General features: G+C 41.1%; 3 protein-coding genes across 9 annotated transcripts; 1 reads left to right on the top strand and 2 right to left on the bottom strand.

Annotated features, from left to right (window-relative positions):
* Positions 1-1,317: 1,317 nt before the first annotated feature.
* On the bottom strand, positions 1,318-6,773 carry LOC4340647 (inactive poly [ADP-ribose] polymerase RCD1). Of its 7 annotated transcripts, XR_010742009.1 has the most exons (10): positions 6,553-6,773; positions 4,980-5,956; positions 4,641-4,876; positions 4,456-4,535; positions 4,094-4,222; positions 3,885-3,980; positions 2,749-2,962; positions 2,065-2,578; positions 1,812-1,974; positions 1,318-1,716 (listed from the first exon to the last, which is right to left on the bottom strand). XR_010742009.1 is itself a non-coding variant. In XM_015788244.3 (9 exons), the coding sequence occupies exons 2-8, from the start codon at positions 5,939-5,941 to the stop codon at positions 1,847-1,849; spliced, it is 2,529 nt and encodes an 842-aa protein (XP_015643730.1). In that variant the 5' UTR covers positions 5,942-5,956; positions 6,553-6,773; the 3' UTR covers positions 1,318-1,716; positions 1,812-1,846. The 7 variants fall into 7 exon arrangements, 6 of the variants coding, with proteins under 6 accessions (XP_015643730.1, XP_015643731.1, XP_066167677.1 ...); XM_015788244.3 differs by having other exon boundaries at positions 2,065-2,962; XM_015788245.3 differs by having other exon boundaries at positions 2,065-2,962; positions 4,980-5,947.
* Positions 6,774-8,271: 1,498 nt separating this feature from the next.
* LOC9272659 (uncharacterized) lies at positions 8,272-10,842 on the top strand. The gene is made up of 3 exons (XM_066311314.1): positions 8,272-8,748; positions 9,280-9,910; positions 10,527-10,842. Exons 1-3 carry the CDS (start codon positions 8,287-8,289, stop codon positions 10,547-10,549), a joined length of 1,116 nt encoding a protein of 371 aa, XP_066167411.1. The 5' UTR covers positions 8,272-8,286; the 3' UTR covers positions 10,550-10,842.
* A 293-nt stretch (positions 10,843-11,135) lies between these two features.
* Positions 11,136-12,268, bottom strand: LOC107277995 (uncharacterized). Its single transcript, XM_015787373.3, has one exon. The coding sequence runs from the start codon at positions 11,924-11,926 to the stop codon at positions 11,249-11,251; it is 678 nt and encodes a 225-aa protein (XP_015642859.2). The 5' UTR covers positions 11,927-12,268; the 3' UTR covers positions 11,136-11,248.
* Positions 12,269-24,813: the final 12,545 nt, after the last annotated feature.

Genomic DNA, 24,813 nt, shown 5'->3' with positions numbered 1-24,813 from the left:
CGATATATGCCAATAATGTTTGACCTTTTGTCTACAAATATATGCCAATAATAATGCAGTACAGGTTAGATTTCATCGTAGATAGCGCATACTGTATGCTGCAAGTGGCCCTTGTGGCGGCAGCGCAAGAGCGCGACAGGAAAACGTTCAATAAGAATTCGGTTTTTGTTAATGTTTTCGTCAGTATTATGGACATGTTTGGAAAGCGTTCTTTTTCCCGTGGCTAATAAATCGTTTGAGATACAACTGATAATTTGTGAAAAAAATAATGGAGCAGCCAACAATGATTTACAGACAACTTTTTTATATATGCAATGTTATCTGACCGATTAAGACAATTAATCATCGATCAGTCTCGATTAATCGACCTGATCGGTACTATGTATACCGGAACATATATTCTATATAGCGCATAGTATAAAGCAATCATAGTGTAAAGCAACCAGCAGTAGTAACACATATTCACATGTGCTAAACCTTAAGACTTGTTCTAAAAGTGATCGATAGGTGCTTTGATCGGACGATTAATCGCGTCTGATCGACGATTAATCGGACGATCAAATTTCTGATCGAGTTGATCAAATGAATGTCCTTGATCAGAGTCAGGGGATCGATCAAGACGATTAATCACAATTAATCGAAAGATCAGATACCACTAATATGTGGTATTTGCTGTTTAAAAGCATAGGCTCGAAAATATACTACAACGTAAAAACTCTAAAATTTAGTTCTAAAATTGGATAAAAATCCTAAATTTTTCAAATTTAATATTTAGCTGTAGCTTATAAGACAAAGGAACCAAATAGACCCTACTACGTTCCGCAAAAATTCAGTTCCTGTCCTTTTTTTTTTCTAGAGTCCAATTTGTCCCCCTGCGTCTTATCCTACATGTGAGCTGAACAACCGCACCAAAGATGTATTTTTCCCAATCCCCGGAATCATCCTTGACTAATTTACGTACTCCTACTTGCAATGGATATTTTACTTAGGCTGAGGTCTCCAATGAATGGACAGCCACATTTGGAGGACTGTGATTAATGTTGTGCCGTCAAGACTTGGGATCCTTTTCAGAGAGGCCCCCAAGTTGGAACTCAGAATTGTCTAGCTGCAGTAACACACAAGTAGAAAACAAACCTGTCGACGCCTTTCTGGTCCCTGCACTTGTGGGCATCGAATCGAACCGGATTCTCCCCGTCCGGCCCAGATTAATCTTCTTGCTCAATGACTCTTTGCAGCAAAAAAGCAGTCACAGAAGCCGGCGGCAGCCAAAAAAGGTTGTACCTGGAAAGGCCAAAAGTAGCTGAACATGACGACAAATTCAGGGCAACAGAAGTAAAGTTTCTAAGTTGTGATTTCAGTGTTTCCACTTTCCAGTTCATTCTCAACTAGATAAGCACAATGACAACATGTTAGATACAGCCTTGTTAACCTGACAAACTGAAGCTTGGGCTTGGGCTCTGAACATTCAGCAACTTTCAGGTTTATGTACTACTATGAAATATGCCAGTCAATGTATATACACATGTGAAAAAGCATGACCAACTGTACAAAATGTACAATCTCTGTTGAGTAACCAGCCAGGTTAGTATAGAAGCAACACTGCAACAGTACTTAACCACTGCAGAATAACCATCGAAGTTAACAAGGTGAAATTTGCGCTGCCAAAGGGAGGAAAAGATGGATTCCTCCACTTATTTACAGTGGAGCGACAAACACCTGGCAGGAAACCACAGCAATTGATCAGGTGCATCCACACAAGAACATATAATAGGACCATGTACATAATGTGGGATTCAGGAAGGACTATATACCTGAGTAACAAATGAACCATAACTCTTCTACGGTTCTACCAGCCTTTCTCACCGTGGGCTGATAACGCCACGAGTGTATCTGCTGCTTGGGTGATGATGCTACTAGCATCAACACCTTGATTGGGGCGTTGTACTTGTACCTCTCTTCTCAACGCCCCATTTACTGCACAAAACCATTGGAAAAGCTTTATTAGGTGGACAAGATATGTGAACCTGCAATACTGCAGGAGAAGATAAGTTTCAAGCAACATACTTAGTGACGGAGCATTACGCTCTGTATCTGCCAACTTTGCAGGGTGATCAGGACCATGGAGAACTACATTTGGTGTTGTACACATCATACTTGATGTATGAACACCATGCCCTTTTTGGGTAATGCCAAACAATGGAGGTTTACAGATGACAGGAACCATAGTTGCTGCACTGGAATAGTGAGCTTCAGGCATGTTTGTTGAATGAACCTTAGAAATCTTTCTCAGTACACGGAGGTGGGGCGCCATACTTCTTGGTAAACAGAGGTGAGGTGCCACACTCGTTCGTGGACAATTTTGAGGGGGAATACTTGGTGCGTGGACTTGAGGGGCTATGCTTGAAATCACAGCATCACTGCCTTCAGCATTCAGAGATGATGAGTTCTCATATGCTCTACTTGGTGCAACAAACACCTGGGCTTCAGTTGTCATACATGGTGCACTAGAATGTAGTCTTGCTCCAGAGTTTCCAAACATTGATACTACATGAGAAGCATGCCCTTCAGAGTCAAAATTCTGCGAAAGGAGAGAATGGCAATGCGATTCAACAGTTGGTCCAACAGAATCACAGCCATTAACACTATCACTGATTAATGCCCTCCTCACAAGGGTGTCATCGGGTCTCATCCTCACAACAGAATCCTGACTTTTTGTGCAATGGGATGAAAAGCTTTCAGAACACATACTTGGGATGGAGAATTGTTCTCTTTTGAGGGCCATGCTTACTACTGTAGAATCCACAGGTCCACATTTCTGAGGTTGTACACTTGGTGCTTGAGAATCGTTGCTAGCTCTTCCAGATGCAGAGTTTATGTTAATTCTACTGTTGGAGATAGGATCCAGTTTTATACTTAAAGGATGACAGTTAACTTCTGAACAAGACTTGTACCATTCTGACGGCTGCAATAGAAAGAAAGGAAGTTTAGAACATGATATGGGAACAAGAGAAAAGGCTCACATATATGTACTGATTGGCTATTTGATTAATAAAAGATCCTTAACAGGTTCCAAGCATGTCCAAGAATACAATAGTACTCAATTTATCCGTATGCTATTTCTTCTTTCTTACTAGATGTCCAAGAGGAAAAGGTTCCACAGTTTGAAATTTAGCCTTATAAAAAATGTGCCACTCTTATAAAAAGGTCCCAACAAGACTGAATGGTAAATCATGTATTTACAGCACATAACAATGTGGTGTCCTTTCAATAGGATGGTAGTATGTGCCATTTTTTTTCCAAAGCAATCAGCATTACCATCCATTATGTGTGTAACTGATAGACTATCGTTAATTAACGTGCCAAATCTGCCAACAATATGCTGTAAACAAGCCAACTAATAAGAAAAACAATAATCAATAAGAAATCGCTGGGGTCATTAAAACACTCAAGACTCAAGAGCACGCGTTCCATTATGACTAAGGATCACTATTCATTGTTGGTTCTCAGGCAATCCAATTCTGCATGACCCTCCTCACAACACATACAAGAGAAACAGGTAAGCAATTTAATTAATCAAATTCTGTTTCATTGTTCATGTTAAAAAATAAAAAAGGCAGACACTTTCATATGCATATGAGCTTTTCGGTGTGAGGGAAGATTTTCCATGAAAGCTTTGTGCAATAATAATTTCCAAAAAATTACTTTCTGCTCCCTAGAACTAAAATATAAGGCCTAAAATTTACAATCTTGCCTTCCTACTTGGACTTTACAGAGTTTTTCTTCTTCAGTTCTATAACACTGTATTTCTTATTATTATTTACAAATGTTTTCAGTAGGGCTCTCCCCTACTGTTTCCACTAGTAACGTGCACAAGCAGGACTTACATTGTAGTTAAGTTTCGTCAAGGAATCCAAAAGCAATTGCTCTCCAACTATTATGATAATTTTCTTGACCATTTCCTCACGAGTAATCTTGTTTTCCTAACAAATAGAAAAAAGTGTGGTTTTAAAACATTGAAACACAGAAGAGAACTGACAGCAAAATTCAATGACACCTGACAACAGAACATTATAAATTGTCAAGACAGTAACACCTTCAGCTCTTGATAATGATGAAAGAGCAGTTCCCTTGCTAGTGATGATATACTGTCTTGTATTGTTCCAAAGAGAACTCTGAATGGGATCCATGGAGAAGTTGGTCCATTATCAGATTCGCACACTACCTACATTTATGTCATAGGTCTCAGGTCAATGAGACAATTGCTAGTTTTTTGTGATAATTTTGACCTATTTTATTCAACACAAAAGGCGTGAATAGTAGTAAATGTGAACCTGGACAGGAATTCTCTATAAGATGCATCCAAGTTTTTTTTTCAAAAAAAAAAAAACAAAAAGGATTGCAACTCCTTTGTTTCCTAATGGAATGTACCACAAGATGACTCTTAAAGCAACTCACAGGTTGAAGAGTAGAAAGATCCACTTCCACTTCTTTTGGTGGTGGGCACAACCATAAACCCTTCAAGTGAAGCAAGTAGTCTGAAAATAAGTACAGTTAAGATTAAAGAATGAATCACCCATTCTGTCTCAGTGTGAGTATACATTGTCAGAATCTTAACTCTTAACACCCCTAGCTAAATTTACCTTGAATTTCTGGTGTGAGCCTAAAACTAATGAGATATTCCAGAGAAATATGAGTGCCTAGCTTTGATGGCCAAATCACATAATAGCTTGGATTGGAGCAATTGTCAACACCAGAATCATATATGCTTAGAAACTCATCCTGTGATCCTGGTTTTATAGTTCCCATGTTGCCCAATATTGCTCGGCACAGCAACATGTACTGAACTCCTTTTTCATCAACATCACAGAGACCAACACTATAGAATGATAAAAAGATTTAAAATTATGAGTTGACTAGTATATTATCCACTAGCATAGAATTTAAACAGGCCACTAATGAAAGTTAAGTAAAACAACAACCTGGTAAATGCACGGTTTTCAGGCGAGAGATACACACCAGTACGCATATCAGAACTGTGACTTGTTTGTCCAGTGCTAATAAAACCATTAATCAAAACTCCAACTATGTCTTGCTTCCTAGATCCAAGCCATCCATATCTCACATCAGCATAACCAATTTTCTTTCTCGTCAACCTCATCTGTCTTGCAAAAGACTCAAGTCTACATTGTGCTGTGACATCCTCTGCAGAGTACCGATGAATATGAAGTAAGTTTTTAGGTGATGCAAATGAACCCATGCCAGAGAGGAAAAGGTTCTGAACAAACTGAAAGCTCTCACTGCCTCTTTCAACAGGCACAATCTTCTTGCGTAATATGTCAGGAATACAAGAATTCTGTAAAACTGGAGAGCTAGTTTCAACGACAGCTTGCTTCACCAGTTCATTTGGAGCCTTTGGAACCATCCCCTCAGTTAGACCTTGTCCGCTGCCTTCAGAACCCATGTTTAATTTTCTGGATTCATCAACGCCCTCGTCAAAGAATGCAGAAGGAAAAAACCACTTGCCAGTGCCATCTAGCCATGAAACAGATCTCTGCTTTCTTGTTTTTAGGTTCACCATGGTCATCGACAAGAAATCAACAAGCAGAGGCTGATCATCCATCACAACTACAGCACTAGATTTATCAGCTTTGAATCCCTCAACAAGGGACTCCATTATTTTCTGAGGGAAATCACACCATGCACCTTGTTTGTAAAATGCAATGCGACTTGGCAACCCGCTTTTCAGGTAATTAACACAATCTTTAGCCAGATTAGGTTGAATGCAGCAACTCTGAGAAGGTGAACCGGGTAAGGGCCTGCTCTCCACATTGGAAGATACATTATCCTCTTCGACGCGGCGATACTTGAAGTCTTTCGACAGGCAATCATCAACAAGCTTGCGCTTCAGGCACAAATCGTGGGACTTCTGAAGCGAATCCATGGGATACTGTAGTTCCTAACAGAATATCAAGGAAAATGTTATCCTAATATGATACAACAATTTTTCATTTCTCCCTTCACCATGATCTCATAAACAACACTAGTACTTCGTAACAGAGACCGGATCTCGTATCATCAAATAAGGAATACAGAAACATATCAGAAAATTTTAATCAGCACTAATTAGTAAAATAGAAATAAACTCCGCGATATGGAATACAGTTGAAACAACTTGATACTAAAACTGACATACTTGCAAATACTAACAAGTTGCTTCAAAAATTCTTCTGAAAGGTTCGTTACTTCAAAAACTGCAGTGCCAGTAAAGCGAAGGGAAATTTAGTTGAAAATTTGCAGATACCCATTCCACGCATCACCAGAGTCACAAATCAATCGAAGTTCATAACGAATTTCCTTTTTCCCATCAGACGCCAAACGAAACCATATCCAGAATTAACTGAGAAAACCTAGCAAAGAGAGAGCGAAATCGAAGCGAATCGAGGGGAAAGCGCAAAACGAGATGTCGCGGAGACGCCCTAGTCAACACCCCCCCATCGTCGGAGGCGGCGCATGCGGTAGAATCAGGAGAGACAGAGAGAGGGAGAGAGTCACCTGTCACAGGAGACTGCGGGCACGGCGCACCCTCACCCTCCCTCGCGCCGTCACGCCTCCGCCTCCGCCTCCGCCTCCGCTCCCTCGACGGCCGGCGACCCGGGGCGGGGGGGGGGGGGGGTCCCTTTCTCGGCGGGGCCGGAGGTGGAGGGGAGGGAGGCGGACGACGAGGAGGACGATGGAGTTGGGTCGTTGGCTGCACGCGCGCGACGCGCCGAGGCGAGCCCATCTCGTGTTAGGAAAAAATAAGTATATTTTGCCTCCTCCAACCTCTTACTACTGATTAAATCAACTCCGTCAACCACTTCACCTCTATTTTATTTTATTTTTTAAAAGAAAAGAACAAGGTTACAAATCGACTCATTCACTGCCTCCTCTGTTTCATATTATAATTCGCTTTGAATTTTTTCAGTGAATTATTTCAAGAGTTTGATCAAATTTATAAAAAATATAGCAACATTTATAGTAATAAATTAATTTTATTAAATCTAACATTAAATATGTTAGTGTTATAGATAAAGCATGCCCAATAGTTTTTGTTGGGCTCAATAAGACCACCTTATACCGTCTTATACCGAATCATGCCTCATATATGGAAATTGTTTCCAATAAGAAAAGAGAAGCAGACTTCTACTCGGGCACTATAAGTACTACTCGGATTACTTGTCTTTTTAATTTTGCTTGGAAAAGGGATATCTGAGAGTATTTTTTTTCCACGAACATGGTCAGAGCTTAAGAAGATTGACTAAGAAAAAAAAGTCAAAACGACTTATAATATGAAACAAAGATAGTAGTTTGAAAATCGGTTTCTGCAGATGTGGAAGGTTGATCGTGGTTGACTCGTTCATAGGTGGGACTCACGTGTTAGTGAAACATGCAATTCTCTTTTCCCCAATTTTCTATTTCTCATGTTCAACCAGTCGTTTCGCGCGGCTGCTATGATTATTGTTGCAATTCCGAGAGGCCCATATTTAGGGGTTTTGGGCAGTTGGGCTGTCTACGCCTAGGGATGGTAATGGGCCCAACATTTTGGCCTACAAAATGTGAGGGTTAGGTAAAAAAAGGTTGGGTTAAAATTTAGGGGAGTACCTATACATCTTTCGAAAGATTTTTATGATCGTATCACACAGATTTTTAATCTTTGGATTAAAATCCGATAGATATAATAAAAAGCAAAAAGCAATTAAGAAATACCATAATGGACACTAAATTACCATATCCTCAAGAAAAAGACCAAATCCAATACAAAATTTAAAATTTACATGTGAAGATTCAAAAATTACAGTGTAACTTACAAAAGTTATAGTGTAAGTTTCATAAATTACACTGTAACTTACAAGAAAATGCACTATAAATTTGAGTGAGAAAATCAAGTGAGAGATAAGAAAAAAAATCTTTCGAGTGAGATATAGCAAAATCGAAAATTTAGTAGTGTTTTGTGCTAAAAATATTTAAAGGTTGAGATGGATATGTGAAAAGGCCCATGGGCCTTCGTCTGAAATTCACTGCAATGACAGTGGCTGAAAAGAGTTAGAACTGAAAAATGTGGACTCGAGAAAGTTCCAGGCTCAAATATTCCACTGACATCTGGGCCCCACACCCAACCAACCAGTATAAAGTTCAAGTATCAGCCTCGGCCTCGCCATCTTCGTCCCCATCGCGCGATCGCCTCCACCCCAACGGCCAAAAACCCAAACACGACGCCGCGTCGCCGCCGAGCCGAGCAAGAGCACCATGAATCCGCCGCCGCAGAAGCCGGAGCGCCGCGGCAACTCGCTGACTGATCTGAACGACGACGTCCTCTCCGAAATCTTCTTCCGCATCCCGCCGGGCGACCCCGGGGTCCTCGTCCGCCTCTCCGTCGTCTGCAAGTCGTGGCGCCGCCTCCTCACCGACCGCGACTTCCTCCGCGGCTACCGCGCCTTCCACCGAGCGCCTCCGATCCTGGGCTTCTTCTGCGCAGAGTTTGGGCGCACCACATTCGTCCCCACCACCGCCTTCCGCCCGATCATTCCCAGCGCCGACTGGCTACTCTGCGACTCCCGCCATGGCCGCGCCCTCTTCGACGCCTACGGGTTACCCGTGCGGCTCCTCGTGTCGGACCCCATGACCGGCGCGGAGCGGCTGCTGGACGCGCCGGAGCGCTGGAGGAACATCCACTGGAGCGCGACGCAGTGGAGCGCAGCGGTGCTCTGCGCCGCGCACGTCTGCGACTGTTAGGAATAAACGCGTTGTCATGGCCGTGCCTGCGTTTTGCCGCGGCGCGGCAGTGGCGCATGGCGTCGTGAGTCCAGGAGTCGTGCGTGTGTGCAGCATTGTGGTGGTGCTGTACACGTTGTGTGTGTGTGTTCGATGTATGTGAGTCCAGAGGCCAAGTCCTGGCGGTTGAGCGCATGCAGGAGCACGCCATGCGAGAAGGATGGAGGCCCGTTCATGTGGAGGAGTATGTGGCTCACGAACGCGTGAAACCAGGTCGTCCAGGCTGCCATGCGTACGTGCGCGTGAAGCTCGCTAAGTGGGTGCGTGGGCGCTGCGTCGCCGTGGGTATAAAACTGGCTGTGTAGGCTCGTATTTAAGTAGTGCCGTGTGAACTTTCAGTGTGTAATAAAGCCAAGATACAGGAGCGATAGGCTCCGCGGCGTTCGTCGCCGAAACTCCACTGTTCATCTTCAACCTCCAGCCATTCTTGTGTGTGAGAGAAAGAGAGCTCTGTTCTTGTGTTCCTAGGCTGATTCCAACAGCGACCATCTCGACTGCCACGGCGGCGACGCCTTCGGCGTGGCGCTGGTGGGCACCGACGTCGCGGGAACCACGCACGCCGCCCTCTACTCGTCGGCGACCGACGCGTGGAGCGGCCCGGCCTCCATTGATCACCACCCCGACGCCTTCGTCCAGGCGAGAAGGCCAAGCGTCCTCGTGGGGAACGCGCTCTACTTCCTCTGTGACAACAACACCAGCATCGTCGAGTTCGACATGGCCACGATGACGCTGTCGGTGATCCCCTCGCCGCCGCTACCGGAGGATGTGCACGGCGCTCTCCTCATGACGGCGGAGGGTGGCGGGCTCGGGTTCGCCGCCGTGCTGGAGCGGTCCAACCTCCACCTGTGGTCGAAGTCGATGGATCAATGGGAGCACCTCGAAGATGTCAGGGACCTCAAGACGCTGCTCCCCCGGGGTTCAATCTCCATGATGAACAATGTGTTGATCGGCTTCGCCGACGGTGGCGTTCGTGTGGTTGTCGTCAGGTCGTACCATGGCCCCTTCATCGTTGAGCTGGGATCAACTGGACCAGCGAGGGTGGCCTTGAGGAGAAGTGGAATCTACGCTGTATTTCCCTACACGAGCTTCTGCACTCCAGGTACGAGCTCTGCGTTCTTCTTTTTTTTCAGAGATTGTTCTGTGCATTTGTTGGTTCTGAACTGATTAGTTTGCGATTTCTTGAGCCTGAACAGCTTGTGTGCTTGCTTGATTAGTTGCGGTTTGCTGATAATTAGTCAAATCCAAATCGTTTACTGACATTTGTAACTAGGAGATTGTTGATCCGGCCAATTACTCCTTTTACCACTTTTCTGGCTGATCTGATGCATAAGCCCCACATCAAATTGGTGTTCATGCTGGGGACGTATAGCATGTTTGCAGTTTTCATTCTGTATCGTTCCAGATCATTCTTCAGAGAATGTATAGCATGTTTACAGGTTTCATTCTGTATCGTTCCACATCATTCTTAGATGCAGATTAACGCCTCGTGTTCATATCTGCTCTTTTGATTTTCAGGGAATGTTCTATTGTTCTATGCATTTGTTGGTTCTGACCTGATTGGCAAATTAATACTGCTTAAACCTCATGCATATTAAGACCTGAACAACAGCTTCTGTGCTTGCTTGTTGGTTCCTGTTTGCTGTTAAGTAGTCATATCCAAATGTGCATTGAGTTAGCAATAACTAATTTCTGCTTGTTGCATCTTACCATCGCAGCCGCCGCCACGACGACAGAATGATCCATCCGCTTACATGAAACTGCTGATGCTGGCTTCCTGCAGAGCTGATGCTTGAAGTGCTTTCTTCTGATAGGCAATTTTAGCAAGAAAAGAGTTCACTAATGGTGATCGATTTACTCAGTTTTGTCTCCCATTTTGCAGTCTGATTGAGAAAAGAGTTTTGTCAATTTTAGCAACCAGAAGAATTCACAAATGGTAATCTTGGTCATGTTAGTAAGTTTTGTCTCCTGGTGAATACTTTTAAGAAAAGAGTGAGACTTCTCATCAGTTAACTAGCATGTCTCTTCTGGTTCTGGATGATAGTGATCGAAGTTTCAGAAACTTCTCCATGGATGAGACAGTTCAGTCAAGGTTTTTTTTGGCTGAGTTACCGAGTACATGCATATAGTAACAGAATTTGAACTGTGGTAATTACAGATACAAGAGAATTGCACTCACTGACTCACAACAGAAAAGGAAATTCACACTATTCCTGATATGGATCGTGTTTCGAGAACCGATTGGTCTTTGCGAAAGGTGTTTGCTAAGAATAAATAACTAAATAGGTCATTGATTCAAGAATGTTCATCTATTCAAATTTCCCAATAGGTGATACAAGTAGCTACTGAGTTACTGAGTTACAAATTCAGATGTTTACAAATTCAGATGTTTACAATTGATGACAACTAGTACTATAACACATTGAACAGCGAGAATAGATCAGAAGCAGGGGACGATGCGTGAAGAAGCCTTGACGACGCCATCAACCCCGACCACCTTGCTCTGCTTCGCGTGCTCTTCATCGCTCGCGCGCTTCAGCTTCTTCCTGGCCACCTCCTCCTCGTCGGCGGCGAACATCTCCAGCAGCCGCTGCGCCTGCTCCATGGCGGTGCCCAGCCCGGGAATCTTCAGCTGCTCGGTGGCCTCCAGCGCGGCCACCATCTCCCGCACCTCCTGCCTCGACCGCGCCGCCAGGTACCTCGTCACGGACGCGAGTGGCCGCCCCGACACCACGAGCGACGCGGCGTGGACGGCGTCCTCCATGCCGACGGGCTCGCGCTCGCCGCCGCCGCCGCCACCGCGGCGCCTGATGCTTGGGCGGGCGGCGAGGCCGACGCGGAGCTCGCGGCCGCGGAGGAGGTGGCCGTGGAGGTTGCGGAGGGCGCTGCGGGCCGTCTCGTCGTCGGCGTACTCGACGAAGGCGTAGCCCTTGCGCTTGTTGGTGGCCGGGTCGAGGGCGGCGAGGCGGAGGGAGCGGACGGGGCCGATGAGCTCGCAGGCGTCGCGGAGCTCGGCCTCGGTGGCGTGGAAGGCGATGTTGCCGACGTAGACGACGCGGCTGCAGCGGCAGTTCACGTCGGCCATGGCGGCAGCGGGCTCGGGCAGTGGCACAGCCATGCTAGGTCTCAGAGCGGCGCGAGACGGGGAGAGAAGTCTAGAAGAGATGGCGGAGATTCGCAACGCGCGCGCGGAGCGGGAGATGGATGGCTCGCGGGCATCGGGCCCGGCCCATTTATCGAGGCGATCCTCCTTTCCGCACTCGGAGTCGGGCTCCGACTCGGAGTCCAATTGCGGTGGCGGTGGCGTGAGCAGGGCGCGGACTCCGACTCCGAGACGGGTGCGTATTGGTCCGTTTCTATCTAGAAATTTTGGGCCCGTTAGTCCGTCAGGTAAAGTGGGCTGGATGAATCCACAAGAATTGGATTGCTACCATCGATTGAAACACAATATGGAAGTTGGCCCACGAGAATTCGAGGAAATCAGAGCCTGCACAAAATGGAACGCCAGGTTTTTTTTTTAAGAAAAATAGATTTTGGAATTCATTCTAGCATTTTTTTTCAAAGAAGATATATTCAATTATTACAGACTGCTGGTCGAACGAATCAAACATTTTAATAGCTTAATTGAAACAAGAAGACTACTTAGAATATCAGCTAAGTCATATTACAGCTACTATCTGATTTAATTTGATTATACGCTTCTTCCTCGCACAGCTTATAATTATGGAGATCGTATATATTCAGTTTGAAATTTGAACCTGGGGCAAGACAATGAATAACATACTTTTTTTTAACCGGAGAAGGTTTCTAGCTTATGCTAACTTACAGGTCAACCACGCTAACGCTTAAATGACTTTTTCTTTAATCTGTGAATTTAATTGGTGATTAAAAATCAGCAGGTAAATCTTATTTTATTTGCGATTATATATTCCTTTTTGAAACGTTCGTATAAGCGCACGCACTAACGCGTGCGATCACTTTAGTCGTCATATCAATTTGATATGGAGATATCACATCAATTCAATGAATGAATCCACCATGATCGATCAGGTTAAAAGCCAAGACACACCACTTGCTTTGATTTCTTGTTGACACGAGGTCACCATCTTAACCACCAAACCCTTCCTATGATCACCAACTTTTTCGCTAATCGAGCCATGGTTAACTTTTAACCAACCTTTTCTCTCCCCCTTTCTAAATTAACCCCTGCATTATTGGTACATGTAGGGGAGTATCTAGTTACTACTTAGGATCGTAGTAGTAATTGTCGTCGAAATTGACCTGGTCGATTGATCGATTTCAAACGTTCTTTTCAGCCAACTGCCCCGGATGTTGAGAGATTACGATCTCCAAATGCCATGCAAAAGTGATGGAGTAAAAAAATATATATACAAATTCAGAGTGACAAAAGCAAAAGTTGCAGATGGCTCGTGGATGTCGTGTGCATGGAAGTGGCCATGCCAACCTCTGCAAGAACCAAGGCTGAAACCTGCTGCTTGATTCATTTTTTTAAGAGAGAAGGCAATTTTCTAACCTGCTTGATTCATGATTATTTTGATTTGATCTTTTCTTATGTGCTCACCATGAATTCATGAAAAGATTTTAGTGAGCAAATTACATTGCGAAAGAATTTGTCAAGATATATAACTTGTGCTACTCTTAGGGTTTACGTTTCCGATTGACCGCCGGATCCCGAGTCCTGGAGGTACCATGGTTTTTGACAAATTTCGACCACATTTTGATCAGATTTACTACTGTTTTGAACTTGAATTTAACAAATACCATTCGAAATCCCTCCCGGAAAATTGATTTCTAATCACGCCGAAACGTCCAAAAATCTCGGTCAATTAAACCTGTACTGAAGTTAACTGAAACAGTGCTTGCTGAAGTTTCAAGGACACAAATAGTAGTAGTAGTGTGAGTACAATATAGGTGTTGGGTTTGCATATAAAGGCTAGAGTTCTCAAATTATTGTCAAGTCTTCATCACAAGCACAAGAACAAACTGCCCCTGGCATTTCGTTGTACTTGTCGTACGTTGTTAAATTAACCTAACCACAACCCATTAGGTTCAGAAATATCTCTGTGGGACATCAGGCCTATTCTCTCCCTGAAAGCTCTTGTCCAGCTTCAGAAATTCCAAACTTTGATGTATTTATTTCCAGCTCAAAGAAATATGTTTCCTGAAATGTACTAAACCCAAGTCAATAAGCAACAGTGTAGTGCATATTTGGATTTATGTTTGATTCTGTATGCATTTCTCCTAAATTCTCTCTGGTGAAAGAAAGCAGGAACCACAATCCTCCATCTCTCTGTGACATCATTTAACAAACTAATTACGCGCTAACCTCACTAGTGCCATCATTCAGTTAACCATCAGTCGATTAACAGTTCTGAACTTCTGATTAGGTCCAAATTCAGGGAGCTCGAGATTCCCATAATCTGAACTGTTTCGAAAAACTAAGGACTCTGAAAGAATCTGTATCTCTGTCAGAAGCTCCCCAAACATAGCATTACGACAGAAACATGAAACATGCACAGAGGCACTAAGAACATACAGTCATCAGCAAAGCTTTTGATTAGTTGAAAGAAAACCAGGAGCTAATTATACAAAGCACCAGGTTATTAGCTTCTAATAATCTAATTAAGTGAGAGTACACCACTGGTGAGTTGTGACACGCACCTTGATCGAAACCCTCCTCCACTACACTCGCCGGATGGTTGGTGCAGACAGCAGCAACCCAACCGCTCGTCTGATCTGCCTTCTGCTTACCTTCCTTCCCTCTCACGCGACAGAGAGCAATCTACCATGTTTGCTACTGCAAATTTCAGAGAAGACGACACTGACCAGATGCTAAGAGCTACTAACTCTTTTGTTAGTGTGCCAACCTCTGCAATGTGGTCATCAATCAAAGCATGTATATGTGTGTACCATCTTTGCAAAAAGGATTCCAAAATCAAAATGCCTAGCATGTAGGTCCAACGACTATGTGCGGTTTTGATGTTTTGGGTTAGTGCTGGTGTTCTTGGATTTGGACTGTTGATGGTTCTTTAATTTTGACAGTTCAGGAGAGGACACTGAAGAACATCCAGTTGGATGTTGGCAAGCTAATTAATCAGAAGGTTCTTGTAATTGTTCCTCCACCAAATTGTCTGGTTTGTGGTTATATGCTTTACACATTGAATTAGAGCTTTTTTTTTGTAATGGTGATTGTATTCCATTTTAGAGTTTTACACATGGATATTCACTAATTATTCTACCCAAATGTTGCAGTGTGGTTACAACTTACAACTTAATTTGGTCATTGACTTATATTGGAGATTGGAGTTAATCAATATACATGACTCTACCCGTCAGGATAAAATATTACCGTCAATATTAATTTACGTACATATTTTTGAAAGACTTTTAATTGTCGCACTAATAAATTTATGTCTCAAGTCTGTTTGAGAGTGTGGTAATGAAAAAAAAAAGAAAAGAAAAAGAGTCAGCTAGCTATGTGTACATGACTCTCAATATTATAATCTCTTCTCCGTTAGCTTAATGAACAAGATTTAGCCAGTGATGCTCATGTCCTTCAGACACATCTAATCATGTCGTTATGACGTCACACGCTCGCTTTAAAAAGCAGGCATGCTGTTCCGTTAGATGACACATATCTTTCCTTGCTTTTATATTTTTCCTCTTCTTATTTTCCCCCTCATTCCTGATGATAGTCACTCTCCAAAATGGTTTGCGAGCCACTTTTCATGGGACGTCATCTCCACAAAGCTACGCAAATTTAGTACAGAAGTATACTGTTTTCTCACCTTACGATTAATCACCTAATTCAGAAAAAGATTTTCTCAACCCCTATAGATTTTTGTTTAAGATAGTAGATAATCCGACCTTACTTCAAAAGAAGCTATATCCACTTATTACAAAATTGTTGAATAAACCAAAAGCGATCTTTTGTATGAAGTAATTATGTACTTGCTTAATTTTGCCACGTATATATATAGGTCTATATATAAAGTTTGACAATGTCTAGCTAGCTAATTGGTTTGAAATATACTCTGTTAGAAAAAAAACACTGTGTAGACATGGAAAATTCAAAATATGACTGTCACATTGCTCAAAGTATCACATCAATTCCTACTGCCCTAACAACCTAACAAGTGGAACAATTACCCCTAACCATGTAGGATTAGTGGACCAAATCAATCAATAGAGAATATTTATCAAATCAGCTTATTGGCAACAAGATATGGTCCACAATGCATCAAAGGACCAGCATTTTCTCCTTGTCCAGATGGAGGAACCCTACATTTGCAACTAAACAAGCTGCAGGAGGGAATAATTCCCCCAAAAAGATGATCCCTAGCTAGTTGAAGCCAGTGCAATGAAAAAGACACCCTTTTCTTTGGCATTTTTTTTCTCAAGCCATGGTAAAGCTAAGCTAGATACCTCATTGTCAAAAGGGAATCAAGAAAGAAAGTTTGGTAATTATTTGGTATATATATATATATATATATATATATATATATATATATAACTCACTTTAAAGATATATCTTTGTCCTCTTTATATGGTGGGAAATGAAGAGGAAAAAAGCCTTGTTCATACTGGTATTTCAAAATCAAACTACAAGACTAGTTCTCACTGGAAAACTAGTTTGTGGCATATGGCTAGGCACAAAATTGTGCATATGGTCTACCCAGTTCAAGTCGTATACTAGACATTGTTGTACATATCAACCAATTTTAGAAGAACATATACGTATGCACATTTAATGCGAGTGCGTATGCTGTATGCATACCCACAATGAGAGAGTGTAATTACGTTGTACTTCCCAACTGTACTTTCTAAAAAAATACCGGTTCACATTGATTTAGGGCACAAATTCAAGAGAATTTAATGGTGTATTAGCACAATTGAAAAGATCCATACCTGAAAACAAAAATGGTTAAACTGCAATGGAATTTATTAAATTTCCCAAATAAACTAGTGTGCGGTTTTCCTTTTACTCATTTACTTATGAAACAAAATTTACAGCTATTTCTAGAACAACTGTCAGATGCCATCCCTGAATGTTCAGAGCTATCTTGATCACTCGAGAGAATCAGGCGGCTAACATTGACAAACAACCTAATTATATATATTTGATTTGCCAACACCAGAACCTATAAAACTATTTGAGTCAAATCTTCATGTACCCAAGATATATATAAAACCAAAGAAGGATTATCTTCAGAAGTATATCATATCATCCACAAAACTATTGGAGCAGGCATACATTTTATTTTCTTTTGCAGACTTGTACATAATCTGTGACATTTACACTAAGGCCGAGTTTAGTTCCAAATTTTTTCTTCAAACTTCCAACTTTTATATCACATCAAAATTTTCCTACACATAAACTTTCAACTTTTCCGTCACATCGTTGCAATTTCAACCAAACTTTAAATTTTAGCGTTAACTAAACCCACCCTAACGTTGGTTACTTGGGCGTGCATGCGTGGACGGCATTTAGCCTAGGCCCTTTTTAAAGGGAGTCCAAAGGGAGGTGCAACAGAGTCGTTGCACCGACTGTTCTGAATTCAATGTAACCCGAAATGGGCAGCCTAACGGCCAAACAAATTAAGAATTTTTGTTCATTTCGCCCTTTAGGATAGTACTATACAATAGTAACAATGGCCTCCGATCCTTCCGTTCTGGAGTTCCCTTTCCTATGTTGAGCGCGCTATTCCAGCGAAATCTACTATAAGAACTAATTAAAGCCACGTTCTAAAATGTGGTTTAAAACAAATGATTAGTCGCACGTAAAATGTGAAAAGCGATAAGTATAGGATTGATTGAGTATTACTTATTGAAAACTATAAAAATGGATTTGTTTTATTTTTAATGCAACTTCATTTCTACATAAAACACAACGTTTATTAGTTAAACGATAAGGGTAACAGTACTTGTGTACACAAATGCAATACTTTCTGAAACTTGGAGAAAATTTTACCCGGAATAAATCCTCCGTCCACAACCGTGGCAGTCTGGCTCGATGACTTGATCTCTACCTCTCCTTTTCCTCGTGACACGCATATAGCGCGAGGAAGCCATGCTGGCTACCGGCTTAGGCCCTATTTAGTTCCTAATACAAAAATTTTCACACTTACATCGAATGTTTGGATACATACATTGAGTATTAAATGAAGATAAAAAACCAATTACACAGATTACATGTAAATTGCGATACGGATCTTTTAAGCCTAATTGTGCCATGATTTGATAATGTGGTGCTACAGTAAACATTTGCTAATGACGGATTAATTAGGCTTAATAAATTCGTCTCGCGGTTTCCTGGCGGAATCTGTAATTTATTTTGTTATTAGACTACGTTTAATATTTTAAATGTGTGTTCGTATATTCGATGTGATAGCCAAACCCAAAAATTTTCCCGAGCTAAACTAGCCACATAGTCGCGTCGACTTTTGATCCCGTTTAAGAACTTTTCTAAATGGTCTTAGTTTAGGTAAGTTTTTAAGAAGGTTTTGATATAATAAGTTAATTTTTTTATACAGAATTGATTTCCCTAGCTAACTGTATATTTAACTAAGTTGTACTATATGCTGGTTATAAGAGAAATCACTAGAAGGCTCATGTTTCTTCTCTCTTTATCCCCTCTCTTTTTTATCGAATAAAATTTAAATATATACTTTTATTTTTAACGTTTTGCGTTTATATACATGTATGGAGAAGAATTGCGAAAATATACCTCTATGACAGAATGGAGATGCGGGACGGAGGTAGCGCCGCTAGCTCCTGCGCAGCGTCCGCGCGGCACCGTCGCTCCCGCGGAACGTCCGCGCGGAACCGCACGGAATGCCTCGCTCCCGTGCGCCACATACGCGCGACCGGCGTGGCAAAGCAAGCAGCACTTGCAGCGCATGCATTCAGCGAAAGCAACGCATGCATTCCTTCGCTCGATCGGTCCCGCACTGCTCTTCTGCATGACCGCCGGTTCCGCGGAATGGTGGTGCGGGACCGAGATGGTTTCGCGTATCCCCTATGCAGTAGATGTATATTTGTTCAAAATTTCATCGCATTGGTATATAAACGCAAAACGCTAAAAATTAAGAATTTTTGTTCATTTCGCCCTTTAGGATAGTACTATACAACAGTAACAATGGCCTCCGATCCTTCCGTTCTGGAGTTCCCTTTCCTATGTTGAGCGCGCTATTCCAGCGAAATCTACTATAAGAACTAATTAAAGCCACGTTCTAAAATGTGGTTTAAAACAAATGATTAGTCGCACGTAAAATGTGAAAAGCGATAAGTATAGGATTGATTGAGTATTACTTATTGAAAACTATAAAAATGGATTTGTTTTATTTTTAATGCAACTTCATTTCTACATAAAACACAACGTTTATTAGTTTAAAAAGTATGCTAACGAAAATTGAGGAAAAAGCCAAGTTAAAACTGAGTTTAGAATGCTCATGATCGAAACCAATGAGTTCTAATGTGCAAATATAGTTTTGGCATATATTTTTCTCACGGTCGAGCTCTATCATGCATTTTAGAAATTTTTATGATGGTAGTATAGAATGATGGTGACTTTTATGATATTGGAGTAGTACAGAACTATGCTATGAAAATATTTGTGGCAGTTTTAATAGAATTTTAGTGATATTAGAAATTTATTGTTGACGTTGTCACTTTGACCATGTGTTAAGATGGATATTCACGAGTGTTTGCGTATACGTCTTCTGTATAATTCATTTCCAACAAAATGGCAGAAAGTTGGTCCTGATCAAATCACTATTTTTTGTTGGCACTATGCAAAAGTATCCCTTTCATAAGCCGACCAGCAAGCTTGTACTCAAAATAAATATTGACCTGTAAATTTAATTGCTTTTCCATCATTAAGCCATATAGTATTAATCTGTCCTGTTTAGATGGGACTAAAACTTTTAAAACTTTTAAGTCCCTATCACATCGAATGTTTAGACACTAATTATAAATATAAACGTAAACTATTAATAAAACCCATCCATAATCTTTTACTAATTCGCGAGATGAATCTATTGAGTCTAATTAATTCACGATTAGTCTATGTGGTTTCTCAAAAAAAAAGTCTATGTGATGCTACAGTAAACATTCTCTAATTATAGATTAATTAGGCTTAAAAAATTTGTCTCGCAAATTAGCTTTCATTTATGTAATTAGTTTTGTACGTAGTCTATATTTAATACTCTAAATTAGTGTCTAAATATAGAGACTAAAGTTAAGTCCCTGGATCCAAACACCACCTTAACTACACCTAGGAGTGCTTGTAGTTGTAGTTGTAGTCATCTACTCGCTCCATTATAAAATATAACAACCTAACATACCAAAATTAGACACAACTTAGGTTGTGTTCGATACATAGGGTTTGGAACACATCTCCTTCGCACGGAAAACAGAACAGTTTATTAACGTGTGATTAATTAAGTATTAGCTATTTTTTTATAAATGGATTAATTTGAATTTTTAAGCAACTTTCACATAGAAATTTTTTTTGCAAAAAAGTACCGTTTAGCAGTTTGAAAAGCGTGCGCGTGGAAAACGAGAGATAGGGATTGGGAACACACTGAAACGAACGCAGCCTTAGTACTATAAATATAAACAAAAATCTATCTATATTGGAGTATATTATGTTGCTATAATCTGACACGGGAAGTAGTATTTGTAGCGTACTGTACTCGATCCCGTACATTCTCCCACTTCAACTCGTACGTGTATTCTTTTTCTAAAAGAAAATGTATGGTATGGATAACCTCCTCTCTAGTCTCTACCGCTCAACTGAATGTACGTAGACGGTCCCCGTTCCAGATTGGCTAGCGCATAGTACTGACCTACTCCTAGCACTACTGATGAGTGTCAAACTAGGGTGGGGCCCACTGCCACCGCTGGCGTCATGCTGACGCCAGCACATCAAGCTCCCCGCGAACCCGATCGAAACGCGCTCGTACGTGTAAACAGTTTGACGATCGATCGATCAAATAAAAATAAAATAAAAAAAAAAAAACAACCCATGCATCGATCTCGTGGCCGCCGACCACCGTGGCCGTGGGGACGCAGCGAACAACGTACCGTGTCTCACCGGCGCCGCCTCCGCCTTTTTTTTTTCTTTTCTTGGTCACGAACAGGACAAAGCTCACTAGTCACTACCAGGGTTTACGAATGCATGTTTTGTTTTACGTGCTGCAGAGGAGAGGTTCCTAACCCTGGCCTCCTCTCCAACACAACCTAAGATGCAGACTCTACGCTGATTTTCATTAGCTCGTTTTTCAAACTGTTCAACGGTACTTCCTCCGTTTCATAATGTGAGATTTTCTAGCATTGCCCATATTATATTTCTAGATTCATTAACATCTATATAAATGTGGATAATGTTAGAAAGTCTTACATTATAAAACGGATAAATACGTTTTATATGAGAACTTTCGATATAAAAGTTGCTTTGCGTTCGTTTGGAGAACAGAGAGTTTGTTTGTTTCGTTTTCCGCGCACACGCTTTCCAAACTACTAAACGGTGTGTTTTTTTAAAAAAAAAATTTCTATATGAAATTTGCTTTAAAAAAATATATTAATCTATTTTTAAAGTTTAAAATAGATAATACTCAATTAATCATACACTAATGGCTCACCTCGTTTTGTTTATCTTCTCAATCCCCTCTCCCTCAAACACAGATAAATCATTTTCTTAAATCTAAAATAACTAAAACTCAATTAATCATATGCTAATAGTTTTCTCGTGTCTATCCATATTTAATATTTATCTTAAGTGAATTCAACCGTGTCAGTTTAATGTGGTCCGCGGAATGTGGCTGCCTCGGGAGTCATGACACGGCAACTCGGCGAACAAGTGATGTGATTCGGTTATGCATGGTTTGTTGGGGCGAGATGGTGACCGTAGTGTGTCTTCTAGTATAGTACAGCTACTGTGTACTTGTATAGCATACTACTTGGATACTACTCGTCCATCCATGAACTGAATGGAAGACTGATGTGGATTGTAGTAGCACATTTATTTGCTTCGATCGCGCTGGTTGTTCTTGTGATAATACGCTAACTTGGATGCATGTTTTGTATGCGAGATTTCTCGATACAAGAGAAAGGCTGTGTTTAGATTTATGGGCGAAAATTTCTGCCGTGTCACATCGGATATATGGACACACGTTTGAAGTATTAAACGTAGTCTAATAACAAAATAAATTACAGAATCCGCCTATAAACTGTGAGATGAATTTATTAAGCCTAATTAATTCATCATTAGCATATGTTTACTGTAGCACCATATTGTTAAATTATGGAGCAATTAGGCTTAAAATATTCGTCTCAACAATTAGTCACAATTTGTGCAATTAGTTATAATTTTATCCTATATTTAATACTTCATGCAGGTATTCAAGCGTTAGATGTGACATGGTGAAAAATTTTAGGGTGGGATATAAACAGGACCAAAGAGTAGTTCCGATGAAGGAAAAAAAAGTCAAAGATAGATGGTTCTCCAAATGTTTTGTGGTCTGTTCCTATCATAAATTGTTTCAAATGAACCTTTGCCAAGCCCAAGGAAACATAGTTGGTTGGCATGAAATAGATCAAATTAAAGGCATATGGTATGTTAAGGCACCTAGCAGATTCGATACAATGGAGGAATGTCGATAGGATATACCCTGATTTCATAGATGACACGAGAAACACGAGGCTTTGTTTGTGTACAGATGACATGCATGAATCATTTTAGAGATATGAGCAACAATCATAGCATCTGGCCAGTTCTTATCGCAAACTATAACCTAACACCATTTTTCAAATTGTATTTGGATTAATAGGTTGTGATGGCTCTCTTTTAAAAGATGCATGGGCGTGGTTTGATAAATTCTTGATGCTTGCAAAAACTGATGTTCTATTGGATATGAGAATTGATGGAAATATGTGAGGCATACTACTATGAGACTTGCAAATAATTGATAATTAGGATTCATGTGATTGTGAAATGTATGTGAATGGATGTATGTATATATAAGTATGAGGATTCAGGAAATATATCTCTGTTTCTGTCGATTTACAGCGAGCATGGCTAGCTATTTCCTATGGCTAACCAATAAAACAAATTTGTTATTTTTGTTAAAATCTTACTGATGGCGGGGTTACAACATATCACCGCCACGACGAGTCATCCGTGACGGGCTTTACTCTACTCGCTCTTTGAACCATATTGGTGGCGGGTTGTTGTTATAACCCGTTTAAGATGTCTTACATCGGTGATAGCAGTTCGTTCGACACAGATAAGTTTTGCATATCACTGATTCATGACTAGAATATCAGCAAACAAAGATAAGGGTAACAGTACTTGTGTACACAAATGCAATACTTTCTGAAACTTGGAGAAAATTTTACCCGGAATAAATCCTCCGTCCACAACCGTGGCAGTCTGGCTCGATGACTTGATCTCTACCTCTCCTTTTCCTCGTGACACGCATATAGCGCGAGGAAGCCATGCTGGCTACCGGCTTAGGCCCTATTTAGTTCCTAATACAAAAATTTTCACACTTACATCGAATGTTTGGATACATGCATTGAGTATTAAATGAAGATAAAAAATCAATTACACAGATTACATGTAAATTGCGATACGGATCTTTTAAGCCTAATTGTGCCATGATTTGATAATGTGGTGCTACAGTAAACATTTGCTAATGACGGATTAATTAGGCTTAATAAATTCGTCTCGCGGTTTCCTGGCGGAATCTGTAATTTATTTTGTTATTAGACTACGTTTAATATTTTAAATGTGTGTTCGTATATTCGATGTGATAGCCAAACCCAAAAATTTTCCCCAGCTAAACTAGCCACATAGTCGCTTCGACTTTTGATCCCGTTTAAGAACTTTTCTAAATGGTCTTAGTTTAGGTAAGTTTTTAAGAAGGTTTTGATATAATAAGTTAATTTTTTTATACAGAATTGATTTCCCTAGCTAACTGTATATTTAACTAAGTTGTACTATATGCTGGTTATAAGAGAAATCACTAGAAGGCTCATGTTTCTTCTCTCTTTATCCCCTCTCTTTTTTATCGAATAAAATTTAAATATATACTTTTATTTTTAATGTTTTGCATTTATATACATGTATGGAGAAGAATTGCGAAAATATACCTCTATGACAGAATGGAGATGCGGGACGGAGCTAGCGCCATGCGCAGCGTCCGCGCGGCACCGTCGCTCCCGCGGAACGTCCGCGCGGAACCGCACGGAATGCCTCGCTCCCGTGCGCCACATACGCGCGACCGGCGTGGCAAAGCAAGCAGCACTTGCAGCGCATGCATTCAGCGAAAGCAACGCATGCATTCCTTCGCTCGATCGGTCCCGCACTGCTCTTCTGCATGACCGCCGGTTCCGCGGAATGGTGGTGCGGGACCGAGATGGTTTTGCGTATCCCCTATGCAGTAGAGGTATATTTGTTCAAAATTTTATCGCATTGGTATATAAACGCAAAACGCTAAAAATTAAAGTATACTTTTAATTTTTTTTCCTTTTTTATCATGTGTCAGGAGGAGGTACTGGAAACCTCTGGAAATTTCCATATGTTTAGCCGATTTATGGTTTTTTAATACATGTACCCTTTTGATCCAATGGCCATTGTTTATCCTAACGCTTTATCTGACGGCTAATATATTTGTGATGATGTGGTGCATTCTCGTGTAACAAAGCTTGTTGCTTTCACTATATAAGATAAGGCCTTAATTATACGCGACTACTACTAGCACGTACTTCATCTGTCCCATAAAATACTAAACTAGAATCAGATATAACACATCATATTACTATGAATTTAGACATATCTGTGTTTGTGTTTAGATTCGTTGCAGTAGACTATATCATATCATTAATTTTTTTAGACGAATGGATGTGTTGGTGCAGTTGAGGACTTGGGGGTCGTAGGCTGCAGGTGTGAATTGACCGTGTAAATTTGGAGACTTGTAA

Source organism: Oryza sativa, chromosome 6 (assembly GCF_034140825.1).
Source record: "Oryza sativa Japonica Group chromosome 6, ASM3414082v1".
Taxonomy (NCBI): Eukaryota; Viridiplantae; Streptophyta; class Magnoliopsida; order Poales; family Poaceae; genus Oryza; species Oryza sativa.
This window is presented reverse-complemented; position numbering and strand designations above follow the sequence as displayed.